General features: G+C 44.3%; 1 protein-coding gene across 1 annotated transcript in view; it reads right to left on the bottom strand.

Annotated features, from left to right (window-relative positions):
* MYCBP2 (MYC binding protein 2) overlaps positions 1 to 16,289 on the bottom strand; it is a 937,772-nt gene that overhangs the window by 769,590 nt on the left and 151,893 nt on the right. The window contains 1 exon segment of the mRNA XM_030200587.1: positions 59 to 263. Within this exon segment, the coding sequence (XP_030056447.1) occupies positions 59 to 263 (205 nt within the window).

Below are 16,289 nucleotides of genomic sequence, written 5' to 3'. Positions count from 1 at the left end.
ACCCTTCGTTGTTTCAAGAATGCTTATGGAAAGAGCTTGCAACACACTGAATTCTTACCCTCCTGGCACCCTGTCAGGACGTCCACTGCTCACACAACTGGCTCCATAACCTGTACAGTCTCCACAAACTGTGCACACCATACACTGCTCCAGTTTCCACTTATGCATTCCTGGAGAGCACATCACAGACTTCTCATCTTTCTCATCCAATTCTTCTTCGAAGTCTTCATCCATTGCAGTTGCCATATTTTCAATTCCAAAACCTAATTTGGACATATTGAATGACGTAAGAGTTACACAAATACTTTACTACTTTGACAGGAACTGGGGCTGATGAGGAGATGGAAGGCAGAGGAGATGGTAGATGAGGATTGAAGGTGTTCATACAGAGAAAATAGGAGACTAGGGACTGGGTAAAAGGTAGATGAGTAAAAAAATGCTGCAGATAGGGGGCAGATGAAGTGACAAAGGAGATTGAGGATTACAGGGTAAGAAAAGGAGAATAAGAAGTAAAATCTAGATGACTGAATAGAAAAGTAGAGGAAAGAGAAAGATGAAAAGGAAAGACCAATGTCCAAGAGCAGGGAAGACAAGAGAAAAAAATGAAAGGAAATGCTGAAAAAAAAAATTTAGGAGCAGAGAATATTGGACAGAGACTGGAACCAGCCCAATCAGAAAAATAAAAAGCTCAGAAAACAAAAGGCAGAACACTTTTCAAAACGTTTTCACTCTCTACAAACTGGATTGTCAGCTTGAGGAATTTTACATCTCTCCTACGTTTTGTATTTTGCAAAGTACAGGAAAAAAATAATTTCTAGTATGTTTTCTACCAGTATTGTTCTTAGTTTGGCTTTTTTTGTGGTTTCTATTTCATTTTTGGCTGCATGTTTGTTTATAAATTTGGGATACCTTATTCTGAATTTGTTGGTCTATGTGTATAACATCTCTGTAGCATTAGTTACCCTACAGAGATCTGTAGAAGTCTCATTTCTTCTGTGTCCCCCTATAAAATATGGGTGTTCTTGTAATACACAGTTTTTTCTTTACATAGGTAGAGGTGTCACAGTTTGAATCCATGGAGTTAATCCTGATTTCGTATAGTTATTTGCTATATAGGTTTTGAGTGTCTTTTGCAGGGCTTGATACTTCACAAAGGGCCAGATTTACTAAAAGATACTACAGTATTACTGCCTGCTAACACACATTAATTAACATTACTTACCATGGATCCCATTTTATAAAATGAGATTTAATAACATGCATTACCTGAATTAACACGCACTAACAAACATGCTTTAATAAATATATCCCAAAGTGTCTGGCAGTAGAATGTGAATGTAGTTTTGTTCCCTAGTTGATACAACAATCTGAATATTTATTCAAAATAAAGTCTCAAGTCTCTTTATTTCTTAATATACCCAGATTGTAAACTGATTAGATTTGACCACTATGTAATTAAAAATTATCTATTCAGTAATATTAAAAGACAGAAGTTATATCAAATTTAATAGAAAAGAATATAGAAAAGGCCATTTTATCTAATCTACAGATACATATCGGCCAAGCCTCGTGACCATATGACACTAGAAAAATCTATGCAGTATTAAATGATTTACTGAAAAGATAATTATGGCTCTAAATTTTTGTTACGATGGCTCCATATATAAAAAAAAGTGTAGGGTCAATTACTAAGAAAATAGCACTGCAAATATCATCATACCGAATTTGACAGAAAGAGGGAACCTGCAATAAATGTTGCTAGGCTGACCTTAAGGCTCTATTTGGGATATATGGAATCAGCATGTATGGAGATGTAGTTCTGTTTGTCCGATTCGTTTCTCAATCAATCAGAGCTACAATTCAATGAATTCAATGCAACAAAATCAAAACCACATCAGTTTGTTCAACTGACGTATTATGAGATGGCAACCCTGCAGGGAAAGAGTCAGAGTGTTTGATCTTTCTGTACACTAATTGCAAAATGTATGTATTCCAGAAGTGTTGCATTAGGAGGACTGTATGTTGGGAGATGGTGAGGAACTTGAGATGACAACGGTACATAAGACTGAGAATACTATAATGCCTCTGGACTGCTCTATGGTGCAAACTCATCTTGAGAATTGCATTCAGTTCTGGTCGCCTTATCTCAAAAAAGATATAGCGGAATTAGAAAAGGTTCAAAGAAGAGCGACCAAAATGATAAAAGGAGATAAACTCCTCTCATATGAGGAAAGGATAAAGAGATTAGGGCTCTTGAGCTTAGAAAAGAGAGGGCTGAGGGAATATTTGATTGAGGATTACAAAATCCTGAGCGGTTTAGAACGAGTAGAAATGAATCAGTTTTTACTCTTTCAAAAAATACAAAGACTAGAGGACACTCAATGAAGTTACATAAAATGAATAGGATGAAACATTTTTTCACGCAATTAATAGTTAAGCTCTGGAACTCTTTGCCAGAAGATAAAATAATAGCAGTTAATATCTCTGGGTTCCAAAAGGGTTTGGACAAGTTCCAGCTATTGAGACATAGGAAAGCCACTGCTTGCCCTGGGACAGGTAGCATGGAATGTTGCTACTATTTAGGTTTCTGCCAGGTACTTGTGACTTAGACTGGCCACTGTTGGAAACAGGATACTTGGCTAGATTGACCACTGGTCTTACCCAGTATGGCTATTCTTATGTTCTTATATACAGAGGCCTGGAGTTGTGTTAAAAATGGGGAAGAGGTATGGGACAGTTAAGTGGAATAAAATTTTATATATAAACTAGTAAAAAAAACCCGTTTCTGATGCAAATGAAACGGGGGCTAGCAAGGTTTTCTTCAGAGTGTGCATGTGGGAGTGTGTGTGTCCCTGCCCTCTGCCCTCTCTCCCTCCCCCTCCCCCCCTCGGAGTCCAGTCCTTCAGTGTTAAGTTTCCTGCTGTTCTGTGTTTTTGTTACAGAGAGAGTGAGGGCATCCCTCTCCCCTCCCCCTTCTGAGTCCTTCACTGTTTCGTGGGATTTCGTGCTGTGCTGTTTTCCTTCACTCATGGGGAAACCGGATATCTCTGGCGCTTCACACTTCCGGCTGGAGGCTTCAGTGGTGCCTTTTATATATATAGATGTTACAAGATCTCATGACATCATGACCGAGGGAAGTCACTAGTGTGAGCTTCTCTGGACACATCAGCTGATTCCCTCGATTTTTCAACTTTATATCGAACACTTCAATGTCATTTTTTTTGGCACAGCAGTGGTTTACTTTGGGAGGGGGGTCATTCGTCAAGGTCCGTTTGGGGAGCTCGTGAAGACTAGTGGAGAGGGCCTTGGGGTTTCTGCTTGGGAGCTCTTACTGAGAACTCAGAGTAGTACTGGTCATGTGGTCTGGTGGCTGCCCCATCGTTTTCCAACGAATGCAGCCCTAGTGTCTCTCATATGATGGCTTTTGGCCTAGACTGTTTGGTGACCCACCTGATAGAGACACTGTTCATAACCTGTCCCCTCCTCTCCTCCTAGAGGACAGTGCTTCTATTTAAAGGAGTGTTTCGGTGTCTTCATATATTCATTCGTCGTAGTATAGGAGGAAGTTATGGGGAGGTGTTAGACTTGTAAGTTCCTATGAGGGGAACTCAGGCTTTATGGTTTGGGGGCATGGGTTTATTGGGATTGAAGCTGACTGGACTCTCTTGCTTAGTTCACTGATTTATGCTGAAGGCAGTTAATGGGTAGGCAGGTAAGATTTCTTCAGGCTAAGGTGTTGCCAAGGCAGCGCACTGCTGGGGGGTACGTTGGCTAGGACATCCTTCCTGGAACTTAGACTTTGGATTTGACTATGCAAGTATCTTATTGGTTCCCCTGCAATGGTGAAAATAGTAACGTGGAATTGGGGGGGGGGGGGGGGGGATCAATTCGCCCATAAAAAAGTCAAATATTTTACAACATTTACACAGATATAAACTTGAAATCGCTCTGTTACAAGAGACGCACCTCAATGATTTGGAACGTACTAAATTTAAAACTGATGGGTGGGAGAATGCGTAGTGGCAGAGGCCCAGGGGAAGAAAGGTGGTGTCACAGTTTTATAGAAAAGGGGTAGCTGAGAAAATAAAACCCCTTTCAATTGACCCTGCTGGACAATACCTTCTTAATGAGGTGCTCATCAACCATCAGAAGCTGCTCATTTGCAAACTTTATACCCTAAGCAGTATGTTCGAAAGTTCTATCAGACTGTGACTAATCATCTCATACACTACCAGGACACACCTTTAGTGGTGGGAGGGGACTTCAATGCTGTCTGGAATCCCACTATTGATAGATCCTTTTCAGGGCATACAACTCCATACCACAATAATAAAGGGCTGCTCAATATGAGCCAACTTTGGACCTAATAGATGTCTGGTGGGTGCTTCATCCCTTGGGATTACACCCAACTCTCACAAGCGCACTCCACTCAAGCCCAAATAAACTATCTGTTGGTTTCAAGACAGTTGTTTGGGTCAGTAGTTAAAGAAGAGATAGAACTTTATGTCATATCAGATCAAGCCTGGGTGTGGCTCGATTGGACTTTGGGACTTGTGGATGGACGGGGGCAGACACTGGATGATCCCTCTAGATTTGTATAAAGATCCTGTTTTTCATGAAAGGCTATTAAGCTGTTGGAGGAACTATATGAATAATTTCCTGCAACTGAAACTTTTCTTACACTCCATACATGAAACTGGTCTCTATCTTGAGTGAAATTTTGCATTTCTTGTGGAACTTTACCATGAACTTTCTCTTTACTTCATGTACAATTTCTCATTCATAATAGATTTTCTAAATGTTAAACATCCATAGCTATCCTAGTATGTTTATGATACTGTACTGTAAAATTGGATTCTTACAACAAATTACTTTCTTATGTATTATTCTTTGTTATGTATCCTATACTGTTTATTGTAAGACATACTGAACTAAAACTTGTTTGAGATAATGTGGGATATAAATGTCACAAATAAATAAATAAGACCCACAATACTGCCCACGTAGCAGATCCCACAGTATACTAGGAGGCCTGTATTAGGGGGGGAAATTATAAGCTACTCTCATTTTGTTAAGATCGCTCAAGATTGGGAGATATGGCGGTTGGGTTCACAGTTTCGCCGAGCATGTCAACATTTTGGAGCAACCCATGCAGAAGTGCATAAACAACGGGTGTTGGATCTTCAGGTGGCATTGAATATGCTCCTGCATCGGTGAGCTCTCAAGTCCCAGGCGTATCATCAGTATATGCTATACCGTCATGGCAATAAGGCTATTAGCTCATCTAGTCAGACCCAAGGGGGGCAGGCATAAGATATTAATTCTTTGGGATGACAAAGATGTATGTGTCAAAGCAGATGACGCCATCTGTCATATCTTTTATACCTATTATCAACACCTGTATGCCTCATTACCAGACACAGGACTTCCAGGAAGTTTGTACTTAGATAATGTGTCTTTGCCCTCTCTTAGTCAAGAGGATAGGGATTTCTTGAATTCACCGATACAGGCTGATGTTGCATTGGGTTTAGATCGAAGCCCCTTGCTCAAGGCTCCCAGTACAGATGGCTTCCTGCTGAGTTTTACAAACTCATGGGTGAGGAAGTCATATCCCCGCTCACCAATTTATTTAACACAATCTTTGCCGCCACCTCCCCACACCCACACACACCCAACACTGCACAAATCATTGTTATAATGAAGCCAGGGAGAGAGCCAGCTGCTCAAGAATCTTATCACCCTTTCTCTCTCTTGAACAATGAAGCCAAACTGTTTCCTAAAAGCATGGCTAACCGCTTAGCCTGGATTTTGCCCAATCTCCTTCATGATTCGCAGGTTGACTTCGTCAAAGGCCGTTCAGTGGCTAAGAACCTTAGAAAAGTTTGGCTACTCTGGAGTACAGACATCATTAGCTTCGATGCCGAGAAGGCTTTTGACCGAGTCCACTGGGATTTTCTTTTTGCCTCCTTGGATGCATATGGCTTTATGGGTCGTTTTGTATCGGTCATTAAGGCGCTATATTCAGCACCCCACACCAAGGTGTCTGTTAACAGACTGAAGTCCCAAGATTTTCCTCTCACACACGGGATGAGGCAGGGCTGCCCCCTTTCTCCTCTACTTTTTGTGTTGTCACTGGACCTCCTTCTTCGAGACATTACGGCAAACTCCTCCATTCAGGAGTACAGATAGGCTCTCAGTTTCAAGGTGGCAGCTTTCACTGACAACCTTTTAATACATCTCACGAATCCGCGGGACTCTCTCCCAGCGTTACTTGACACATTTCAGGAATATGGAGATTATGCAGGGTTTCATCTAAATCTCGACAAATTGGAGGTATTATCATTGTCTGTACAGTTGCAAACACACTTGGGGACCATGTTTTCCCTTACGGTGGACAGACAGTTCTTTTAAATACTTGGGTATTTGTTCAGCAATGGACATTTCGTCACTGTACCATTTCAACATCTTGGTCCTTATGGAGGACACTAGGTGGCAGCTAGAGAGTTAGATAGACCTTCCTCTGTCGTTTTTGGGCAGGGTGAGTCTCCTGAAAATGGTTCTCTTCCCCCGGTGCCTGTACACTTTACAGACCTTACCTCTACGCCTATTGCAGAAGGATTTGAAAGGCATCTATTGTTTATTTAGTTGTTTCTGCTAGGCTCACAGAAAATCGAACATCAGCTTAGCCTATATGCTAGGCAGCTGGAAACGGGGTGGGGGGGCGTCTAGGACATCCCAATCTGAAACTGTACAATCAAGCGTGTTTATGGTGTCATTTCGGAGACTGGTTTTTGTCATTCTCAGACTCTCATGCCTGTAGAGTTAGAACGCTGTATGCTCTCTATAACATCATAAACCAATCCAGATATCTCATTTAAAAGGGAGCATGCTGCTTCAGCCATTAAGGAAGGTGTGGATTGCGCTTGTTGGCAGACTGGGTGGTGGGGAGGGGGAAGGGGGAGTCCAATAATGTTTGATCAGCTTTCTATTTAGGGTAATAGTAAATTTGAGCTGGGGTTAGACAATCCCACTTTTATCTTATGGGAGCGGAGGCATATCATTCCTGGAGCACTTGCTGGTGGGGGAGGGTAATTTACTTCTGTTTGAAGAGTTGCAGACCCGAATGGGTGTCACATGGAGGAATCGTTTTGCTTACACCCAAATTAAACACTATAGCCTCTTTGGACAAATCACTTTTAGGCAGGCACTTGGGATCCCGAATACTAGATTTTTTTCAGGATGTGTAGGATGCTGACTTTTCAGTGTCGGGGCTTCATAAATCCCTCAATAAGAGGGAACATCATAAAGACTTTACAATCCTGAAGTGTAGATGGGCAGCAGATTCAGGAGCATCGTTGGAGGACTGGGATGTTGTAGCTACTCTGAGAAGTATCCCAGCCCCTAAAATGAATGGATGTGAGACTCAGAGAATGTAGATATCGGGTGGTTCTTCCACCCTACGTGACTAAAGCACAATTGACTCATGTGGAAGGGCTCTGGGACCCTAAATGCTCCAAATGTGGTCAATCTCCCCACTCTTTTTACCATGCTTTTTGGCAATGCCCTCAAATCCAGAATTTTGGGGCACATATCAGGAGATTTTTGATTAGATTGCTGGGGCATGGGATACAAGGTACAATGGAACAATTCCTACTTGATAAGTCCAGAGCTTTTCAGTCCTTAACCAAACATACTGTCCTCCTGCGTCGCAAATTGTGTCTGGCGGCGCAAAAAAGTATTTTGCAATGCTGGACATCACCTGAAGCCCTGGCCTATTGGCACAAGAGGAACCTAATTGCATCTTCTGGCAACTTGGAAGACTAGGGAGGTGTGGGGATCCCTTAAATATAAGCGGCGTTTTACACTGATTTGGAATCCTTGGGTCGTTGACCGATTGTCAATACTTTATAAATGACGAATATAATGTCCATTTGTGTTCCTGCCACCCAGTCAGCTTTTAGCATGGGGAGGGGGGAACTTTAAAGATTGGTTGGGGTCCTGGGTCTCAGGGGGCTATCAGAGTCCAGACCCTTGGAGACCAGAGTAGTGTCGTTTACTGGGGGTGAGGGGGGTGGTTGTAAGGGTATAGCTGGTGCAAAATTCCACATTCCTGATGGTTTGTTGGACATATTAACTCTAATAAAAACTTGTGTAAACATAAAGAATTAGGTTAAGAAGGACATCTGGGTTGGGGGGGGGGGGGGGGGGAATAGTTAAAAGAAAAGGTCCATATTGTCTGGTTTGCATGCATTATGACTACTTGGTCAGTTACATTTTGGATACCCAGATTGCTGTTTGCACTTCTTTTCTTTTTTTTTTAAAGTGTAATCAATAAAAATTGTTGAAACATAAATGTATTTTTACAACATGGTGCAGTATCGAGTGCACTTTGTTTTAATATCGACTTTTAAAGCAGCAAGAAATATTTTCTAATGTGGCAGCAGCAATATGTTCCAACTCAAGCACTGAGGCTGGGTTCGACCTTTTGTTACAAGTGCCAGCATGGAAAGAGGTCAAAAGCGCGAAGTTACAAATCACAGTGTTTTCTGTTATGACTCCTACATGATGGAATGAGGTCCCCAGAGAGATAAGGACGAAAGATTATAGCAAGTTTAGAAAATTAGTGGAAACGTATCTCCTTCTCTCAACTCAAGTGTGAAGGTATATTGTGAAGATCCAAGGGAGGGATTAGTTGGGCTAAAAGTTAGACGAAGGTTATGAAACAACTGGCTGGGCTGGTTAAGTATATTCATCGCTGAAATGGATTTCTGATTATTTTATAGTACAGAGATGTGGTAGCCATGTTAGTCCACTTTTAAAGGTAATCCTTTGGGGTATATGTGCAGTTATTGTGATGGCAAGAATGGAATGGATGAATGATATGTGATTTTAATGAAGCACAAGCACGAGCACATATACCACAAGGGAAGTGAAATAACTGTGTGAATATATGTATTTATCGTATTGTAGGTTGGTTTATGCAAGATATGTAGGGGAAGTGAGATCAGGGTGTCATGAATTAGTATATACCTCCTTTAGGTTCAAACAAATGTTGAATTATATGGTCTATTATCTATTTATTGGATGGTAATATGAAATGCACCAAATTGTATGGGTGGAGGTCTGAGCTTAAGCTTAATATTAAAGTAGATCTTTACCACCAGTATATATGTACAGTGGGGGAAATAAGTATTTGATCCCTTGCTGATTTTGTAAGTTTGCCCACTGACAAAGACATGAGCAGCCCATAATTGAAGGGTAGGTTATTGGTAACAGTGAGAGATAGCACATCACAAATTAAATCCGGAAAATCACATTGTGGAAAGTATATGAATTTATTTGCATTCTGCAGAGGGAAATAAGTATTTAATCCCTCTGGCAAACAAGACCTAATACTTGGTGGCAAAACCCTTGTTGGCAAGCACAGCGGTCAGACGTCTTCTGTAGTTGATGATGAGGTTTGCACACATGTCAGGAGGAATTTTGGTCCACTCCTCTTTGCAGATCATCTCTAAATCATTAAGAGTTCTGGGCTGTCGCTTGGCAACTCGCAGCTTCAGCTCCCTCCATAAGTTTTCAATGGGATTAAGGTCTGGTGACTGGCTAGGCCACTCCATGACCCTAATGTGCTTCTTCCTGAGCCACTCCTTTGTTGCCTTGGCTGTATGTTTTGGGTCATTGTCGTGCTGGAAGACCCAGCCACGACCCATTTTTAAGGCCCTGGCGGAGGGAAGGAGGTTGTCACTCAGAATTGTACGGTACATGGCCCCATCCATTCTCCCATTGATGCGGTGAAGTAGTCCTGTGCCCTTAGCAGAGAAACACCCCCAAAACATAACATTTCCACCTCCATGCTTGACAGTGGGGACGGTGTTCTTTGGGTCATAGGCAGCATTTCTCTTCCTCCAAACACGGCGAGTTGAGTTCATGCCAAAGAGCTCAATTTTTGTCTCATCTGACCACAGCACCTTCTCCCAATCACTCTCGGCATCATCCAGGTGTTCACTGGCAAACTTCAGACGGGCCGTCACATGTGCCTTCCGGAGCAGGGGGACCTTGCGGGCACTGCAGGATTGCAATCCGTTATGTCGTAATGTGTTACCAATGGTTTTCGTGGTGACAGTGGTCCCAGCTGCCTTGAGATCATTGACAAGTTCCCCCCTTGTAGTTGTAGGCTGATTTCTAACCTTCCTCATGATCAAGGATACCCCACGAGGTGAGATTTTGCGTGGAGCCCCAGATCTTTGTCGATTGACAGTCATTTTGTACTTCTTCCATTTTCTTACTATGGCACCAACAGTTGTCTCCTTCTCGCCCAGCGTCTTACTGATGGTTTTGTAGCCCATTCCAGCCTTGTGCAGGTGTATGATCTTGTCCCTGACATCCTTAGACAGCTCCTTGCTCTTGGCCATTTTGTAGAGGTTAGAGTCTGACTGATTCACTGAGTCTGTGGACAGGTGTCTTTCATACAGGTGACCATTGCCGACAGCTGTCTGTCATGCAGGTAACAAGTTGATTTGGAGCATCTACCTGGTCTGTAGGGGCCAGATCTCTTACTGGTTGGTGGGGGATCAAATACTTATTTCCCTCTGCAGAATGCAAATAAATTCATATACTTTCCACAATGTGATTTTCCGGATTTAATTTGTGATGTGCTATCTCTCACTGTTACCAATAACCTACCCTTCAATTATGGGCTGCTCATGTCTTTGTCAGTGGGCAAACTTACAAAATCAGCAAGGGATCAAATACTTATTTCCCCCACTGTATATCTAACAAATATATATAGGTCATAAACTACTACTACTTAGCATTTTTATAGCACTACAAGGCGTACGCAGCGCTGCACAAACATAGAAGAAAGACAGCATGCTTGAAATCCAGGAATTTGAGTTTTGAGTGGCTGCCCTCCACTTCAGCTGTTTGATTATGCCCCTCTAAGTTGTTTTTTTGGTTGTTGTTTTTTTTGCCTAGGACTGGCAGAACCTGTCCACAAAGTTAGAATGCTACAGGACAAGAAGCAGTTAGAAAAGTCTATCCTCTCTACTATCAGAGCTAAGCATTAAAGGAAAGAGATTTTTTTTGTTGTCGTTTTTTGTCTTTTTGGGAGGGGGGGCAGGGCTAGAAGACAGAGAAGTGCACCACAATGCAGATTAACAGGACAAATTAATTAAGCAAGCAATTGATTCAAGAGAATAAATATATCAGGTAGCTAAGCCTATAGCCAAAAAGTTGAGAAATTAGAATAAAATTATCAGAAATCACTTAGCAGTATTTTATTTCAGGTCCAGCACATGGAACTTTAAATATATATATATATTCAGTGACCACTCATGAGGTTGCATTATCTTGCTCAACCTGTCGGCCAGACTGTTGTTTACTCCTGCCAGATAAGTGGCTTGGAGAAACTTGCCTTGACGGCGTGCCCAAAGCCACATCTGAACGGCTTTCTGACACAGAGGGCGAGATCCGGTGCCCCCTGCTTGTTGGTGTAATACATGGCAACCTGATTGTCTGTCTGAATTAAAATGATTTGGTTGGACAGCCAATCTCTGAAAGCCTTTAGAGCGTTCCAGATCGCTCGCAATTCCAGGAGGTTGATCTGAAGACCTTTTTCCTGAAAGGACCAAGGTCCTTGAGTGTGCAGCCCATCTACATGAGCTCCCCACCTCAAGAGGGATGCATCCTTCAGCACTTTTTATGGCTGAGGAATTTGGAATGGCATCCCAAGGGCAAATTGGATCGAATCATCCACCACTTAACTCGCGACAGGATTGTGAAAAATTACAGAAGGACCTTACGAGACTGGGAGACTGGGCGGCTAAATGGCAGATGACGTTTAATGTGAGCAAGTGCAAGGTGATGCATGTGGGAAAAAAGAACCCGAATTACAGCTACGTCATGCAAGGTTCCACGTTAGGAGTTACTGACCAAGAAAGGGATCTGGGTGTCGTCATCGATAATACACTGAAACCTTCTGCTCAGTGTGCTGCTGCAGCTCAGAAAGCGAATAGAATGTTGGGTATTATTGGGAAAGGTATGGAAAACAGGTGTGAGGATGTTATAATGCCGTTATATCGCTCCATGGTGCGACTGCGCTTTGAGTATTGTGTTCAATTCTGGTCGCCGCAACTCAAAAAAGATATACTGGAATTGGAAAAGGTGCAGCGAAGGGCGACTAAAATGATAGCGGGGATGGGACGACTTCCCTATGAAGAAAGACTAAGGAGGCTAGGGCTTTTCAGCTTGGAGAAGAGAAGGTTGAGGGGAGATATGATAGAGGTATATAAAATAATGAGTGGAGTGGAACAGGTGGATGTGAAGCGTCTGTTCATGCTTTCCAAAAATACTAGGACTAGGGGCATGCGATGAAACTACAGTGTAGTAAATTTAAAACAGATCGGAGAAACTTTTTCTTCACCCAAAGCGTAATTAAACTCTGGAATTCGTTGCCGGAGAACGTGGTGAAGGCAGTTAGCTTGGCACAGTTTAAAAAGGGGTTAGACGGATTCCTAAAGGACAAGTCCATAAACCGCTACTAAATGGACTTGGGAAAAATCCACAATTCCAGGAATAACATGTATAGAATGTTTGTACGTTTGGGAAGCTTGCCAGGTGCCCTTGGCCTGGATTGGCCGCTGTCATGGACAGGATGCTGGGCTCGATGGGCCCTTGGTCTTTTCCCAGTGTGGCATTACTTATGCACTTATCCTCTAGATCTCCCGCAGCTTGACACCATTGGTAAGCTAGGGACCATTAAGCTGATCTCATATGTACACGTGTCATGGGAGTTACATGAACTGTGGAGGCCATGTGCCCCAGAAGTCTCAACATCTGCCGAGCTGTGATCTGTTGAGACGCTCGAACCATGGACACCAGGCACAGAAGGTTGTCTATCCTCGCGTCGGGAAGATAAGCTCGAGCTGTCTTTGTGTTCAACAGAGCCCCAATGAATTCTAACTTCTGTACTAGGGTGAGATGGGACTTGGAGTCCTAGTCATTCGCATGGACTGTAGAGCGCCTACCTCTGAGGTGCTCTTCACCAGTCAATCGTCAAGATAAGGGAACACATGCACTCCCAGTCTGCGTAGCAACACTGCTACTACCGCCAGACCAAAAGGCAACACACGGTACTGAAAGTCCTGAGTTCCCAGCCGAAACGGAAGATACTTCCTGTGAGCTGGAAGTATCGAGATATGTGTGCAAGCATCCTTTAAGTCCAGAGAGCATAGCCAATCGTTCTCCTGAATCATGGGAAGAAGGAAGCCCAGGGAAACCATCCTGAACTTTTCTCGAACCAGAAATTTGTTCAGGCCCCTTAGGTATAGGATGGGACACATCGCCCCTGTCTTCTGCACAAGGAAGTACCTGGAATAGAATCCCAGCCCTTCTTCCTCTGGTGGAATGAGTTCGAAAGCTTCAGCCTTTAGAAGGGCGGAGAGTTCCTCTGCAAGTACCTGCCTGTGCTGGGAGCTGTAAGAAGGAGCTCCCGGTGGGCAATTTGGAGGCTTGGGTTCCAGATTGAGAGTGTATCCTAATCAGACTATCTGAAGAACCTACCGGTCGGAAGTTATGAGAGGCCACCTTTGGTGAAAAAATATCAACCTCCCGGTACGGACACTTTTATTGAGGCTATGCTTAACTGAAGCCAATCAAAAGCTTGTCCCTTGCTTTTGCTGGGGAGCAGTATGGGCCTTAGACTCACGCTGTTGACGAGAACGAGTGTGCTGGGGCTGAGCCTGGGAAGGCTGCAGAGAAGCAGGAGTGCACCTACGCCTAGGATAGGAATAGGAAGCACTCCTCTTCCCCCCCCAAAATACCTCCTAGATGAGGAGGCAGTAGCAGAAAGCGCCCGGTGGGAGAGAGAATCCATAGCATCATAATGCTTCTTGATCTGATCAACAAGATCCTCTACTTTTTCACCAAAAAGGCTGTCCCCCCGACAAGGAACATCCGCCATTTGCTGCTGGACAGAATGATCCTGGTCAGAGACACGCAGCCATCACTATACCTTGAGAAGCGTTCCTGGATGCTACATCAAAAGTGTCAAATGTACCCCCTGGCCAGGAACTTTTGACACGCCTTCTGCTGTCTGACCACCTGGCGAAAAGACTCGGCCAGCTCCGTAGGGAGTGCATCAACCAAGCTCGACAGTTGCCATATCCAGTCCCGCAAGTGAATACTCGTGCTGGTATGACTGAATCTTGGTGGCGAGCATAGCAGCCTGATACGTCTTCCTCCCAAAAGAGTGAAGAGTTCTAGCTTCTCTTCCTGGGGGCACCGAAGCATAGTCTCTAGTACTCCTGGCTCTCTTGAGGGCAGAGTCCACCACCATGGAATTGTGGGGTAACTAGGGCCTCATCAATCCAGGTTCACCGTGGATCTGATACTGGGATTCAGCTTTCTTCTGGACCACAGGGCCAGAGGGGCCGACCAGTTTCGCATAAGGACTTCCTTCAGTACCTTATGCAGAGGAACTGTCACAGCCTCTTTAGGTGGAGAAGAATAATCCAGGACCTCGAGCATCTCAGCCCTGGGCTCATCTTCAACCTCCACAGGGAAGGGAATAGCAATAGCCATTTCCCGGACAAAAGGGGCGATAGTCTCCTCTCTGGCGGACGGAAAGGATCAGAGGGAATCCAAAAGGACTCACGAGAAGAAAAGTACCGTGGATCTTCCTCTGACTCCCACGAACGCTCCTGCTCAGTATTGGATTAAACCTGTGTCAAGGTACGTTGACACTGAACCTGCCTCGACACCGAAGAACAATGTTCTCTATGGCGAAGTTGAGAGGCTGACGCCCAGTCCGACTGCGGCGAAGCTCCCTCCACCGACGTCGAACGGGAGTCAACCTGGGTGGCCGCCGACGCCGCAATCAGAGACCTCACCACAGGAGAAGGGCCAGACACCGCTGCAGCAGATGGTACAGAAGGCGCAAGCACCCCGACACCGAAGCTGACTGATGTAGAAGTCCCTCCAGAAGTTCTAGAAACAAGGCCTGGATGCGCTCGTTGAGAGCCGCCATCGGAGAAAGCTGCGGGGTTGGTGGAACAGGCGGTGCCAGAATCTTTGGAGGCTCGGGAGAAGGCATCGGGTTGCTAGGAGACCGACGCATTGTCACCTCCTGTATCGAGGGGGAGCGATCCTCTCGGCACCAACGCTTCTCGGGTGCCGACTCTCTCGACACCCCAGAGCTCCTGGTACCGTGCGTCAAAGGAGAACGATGACGGTGCTTCTTCGCTTTCGCTCGACGCCCGTCGAGATTCCTCGGTACCGATGAGGATATTGTGGAATCCTCACACCTCCTCGGGGCCGGGTCCGACGAAGGTCGGTCCCAGGGGGCCTGCATAATAGGAGGCCTCGAGGCAGGTGGAGACCCACTCGATGCCTCACTGCTCCCAGTGCGAGTTGGTCTCTCAGCAGCCATTACCTCTGCTCCCGACGTTGATGCTCCTCTCGATGTCGAGGCCGACGACCTCAGTACCGATGTCAACGGACCGGACCGAGAACCAAAAAGATATTCGCATTGGGCTTCTTGAGATGCTTGGGTCTATTTCCTCATACAAAGACACAGACTACAAGCGGCTAGGCTATGGTCGGGCCCAAGGCACTGGATACACCAGGCGTGGTATCGATATCTGAGAAGGTCCGGTTGCACCATTTGAAGCCGCTGGGTGTCTTCGATGACATGGAAGGAAAAACAGCTTCGGCGAAATCAAAAGACGCGATTGTCCCTATTAAAGAAAAAGTGCACAAAACAAAAAGGGAAAAACCCGACCGCGCGGCCTAAAGCCGACCGCGTCGAACAGAAAACTTAGAAAAGGGCAAAAAAAACTAGAGAGAACTACACGAGATATTTCTTAAAAAAAAAAAAAGACGAAAATAAGAAGAAATCAGCGAAAAAAGTCGTCAGACTCTGTTCCTGTGCCAAAACGAGAACAAGAAAATTCCTGTCACCTCGTTGCGTTGCGCGGTGTTTGCCGTTTCCTGGGCCAACGTGGACGTCAATATATATATATATATATATATATTGGGATGGAAAGATGTAGGTTAAAGGTTGGTTGAGAGGGATCCAGCGGGAATAAACATGATTTAAACATAAGAATAGGTTTAATCATAGCACTTAATGATGATGATAATACTGTCCCTATAGTCAAACTGTGATCAGTAATCGAATGAAGAAATGGAAGTGCATCCAAGTTTTGCTCTTTCAGTCATTCTGATGAAAAAGGATCAAGTGAACAAAAAGTCATATGCAATCTATTCAAGAGCTGGGAGACTAATGTAGG

Source organism: Microcaecilia unicolor, chromosome 4, assembly GCF_901765095.1.
Source record: "Microcaecilia unicolor chromosome 4, aMicUni1.1, whole genome shotgun sequence".
In the NCBI taxonomy this organism is placed as follows: Eukaryota; Metazoa; Chordata; class Amphibia; order Gymnophiona; family Siphonopidae; genus Microcaecilia; species Microcaecilia unicolor.
The sequence above is the reverse complement of the archived record's forward strand: the minus strand, read 5'-3'. Positions and strand labels throughout refer to the sequence as shown.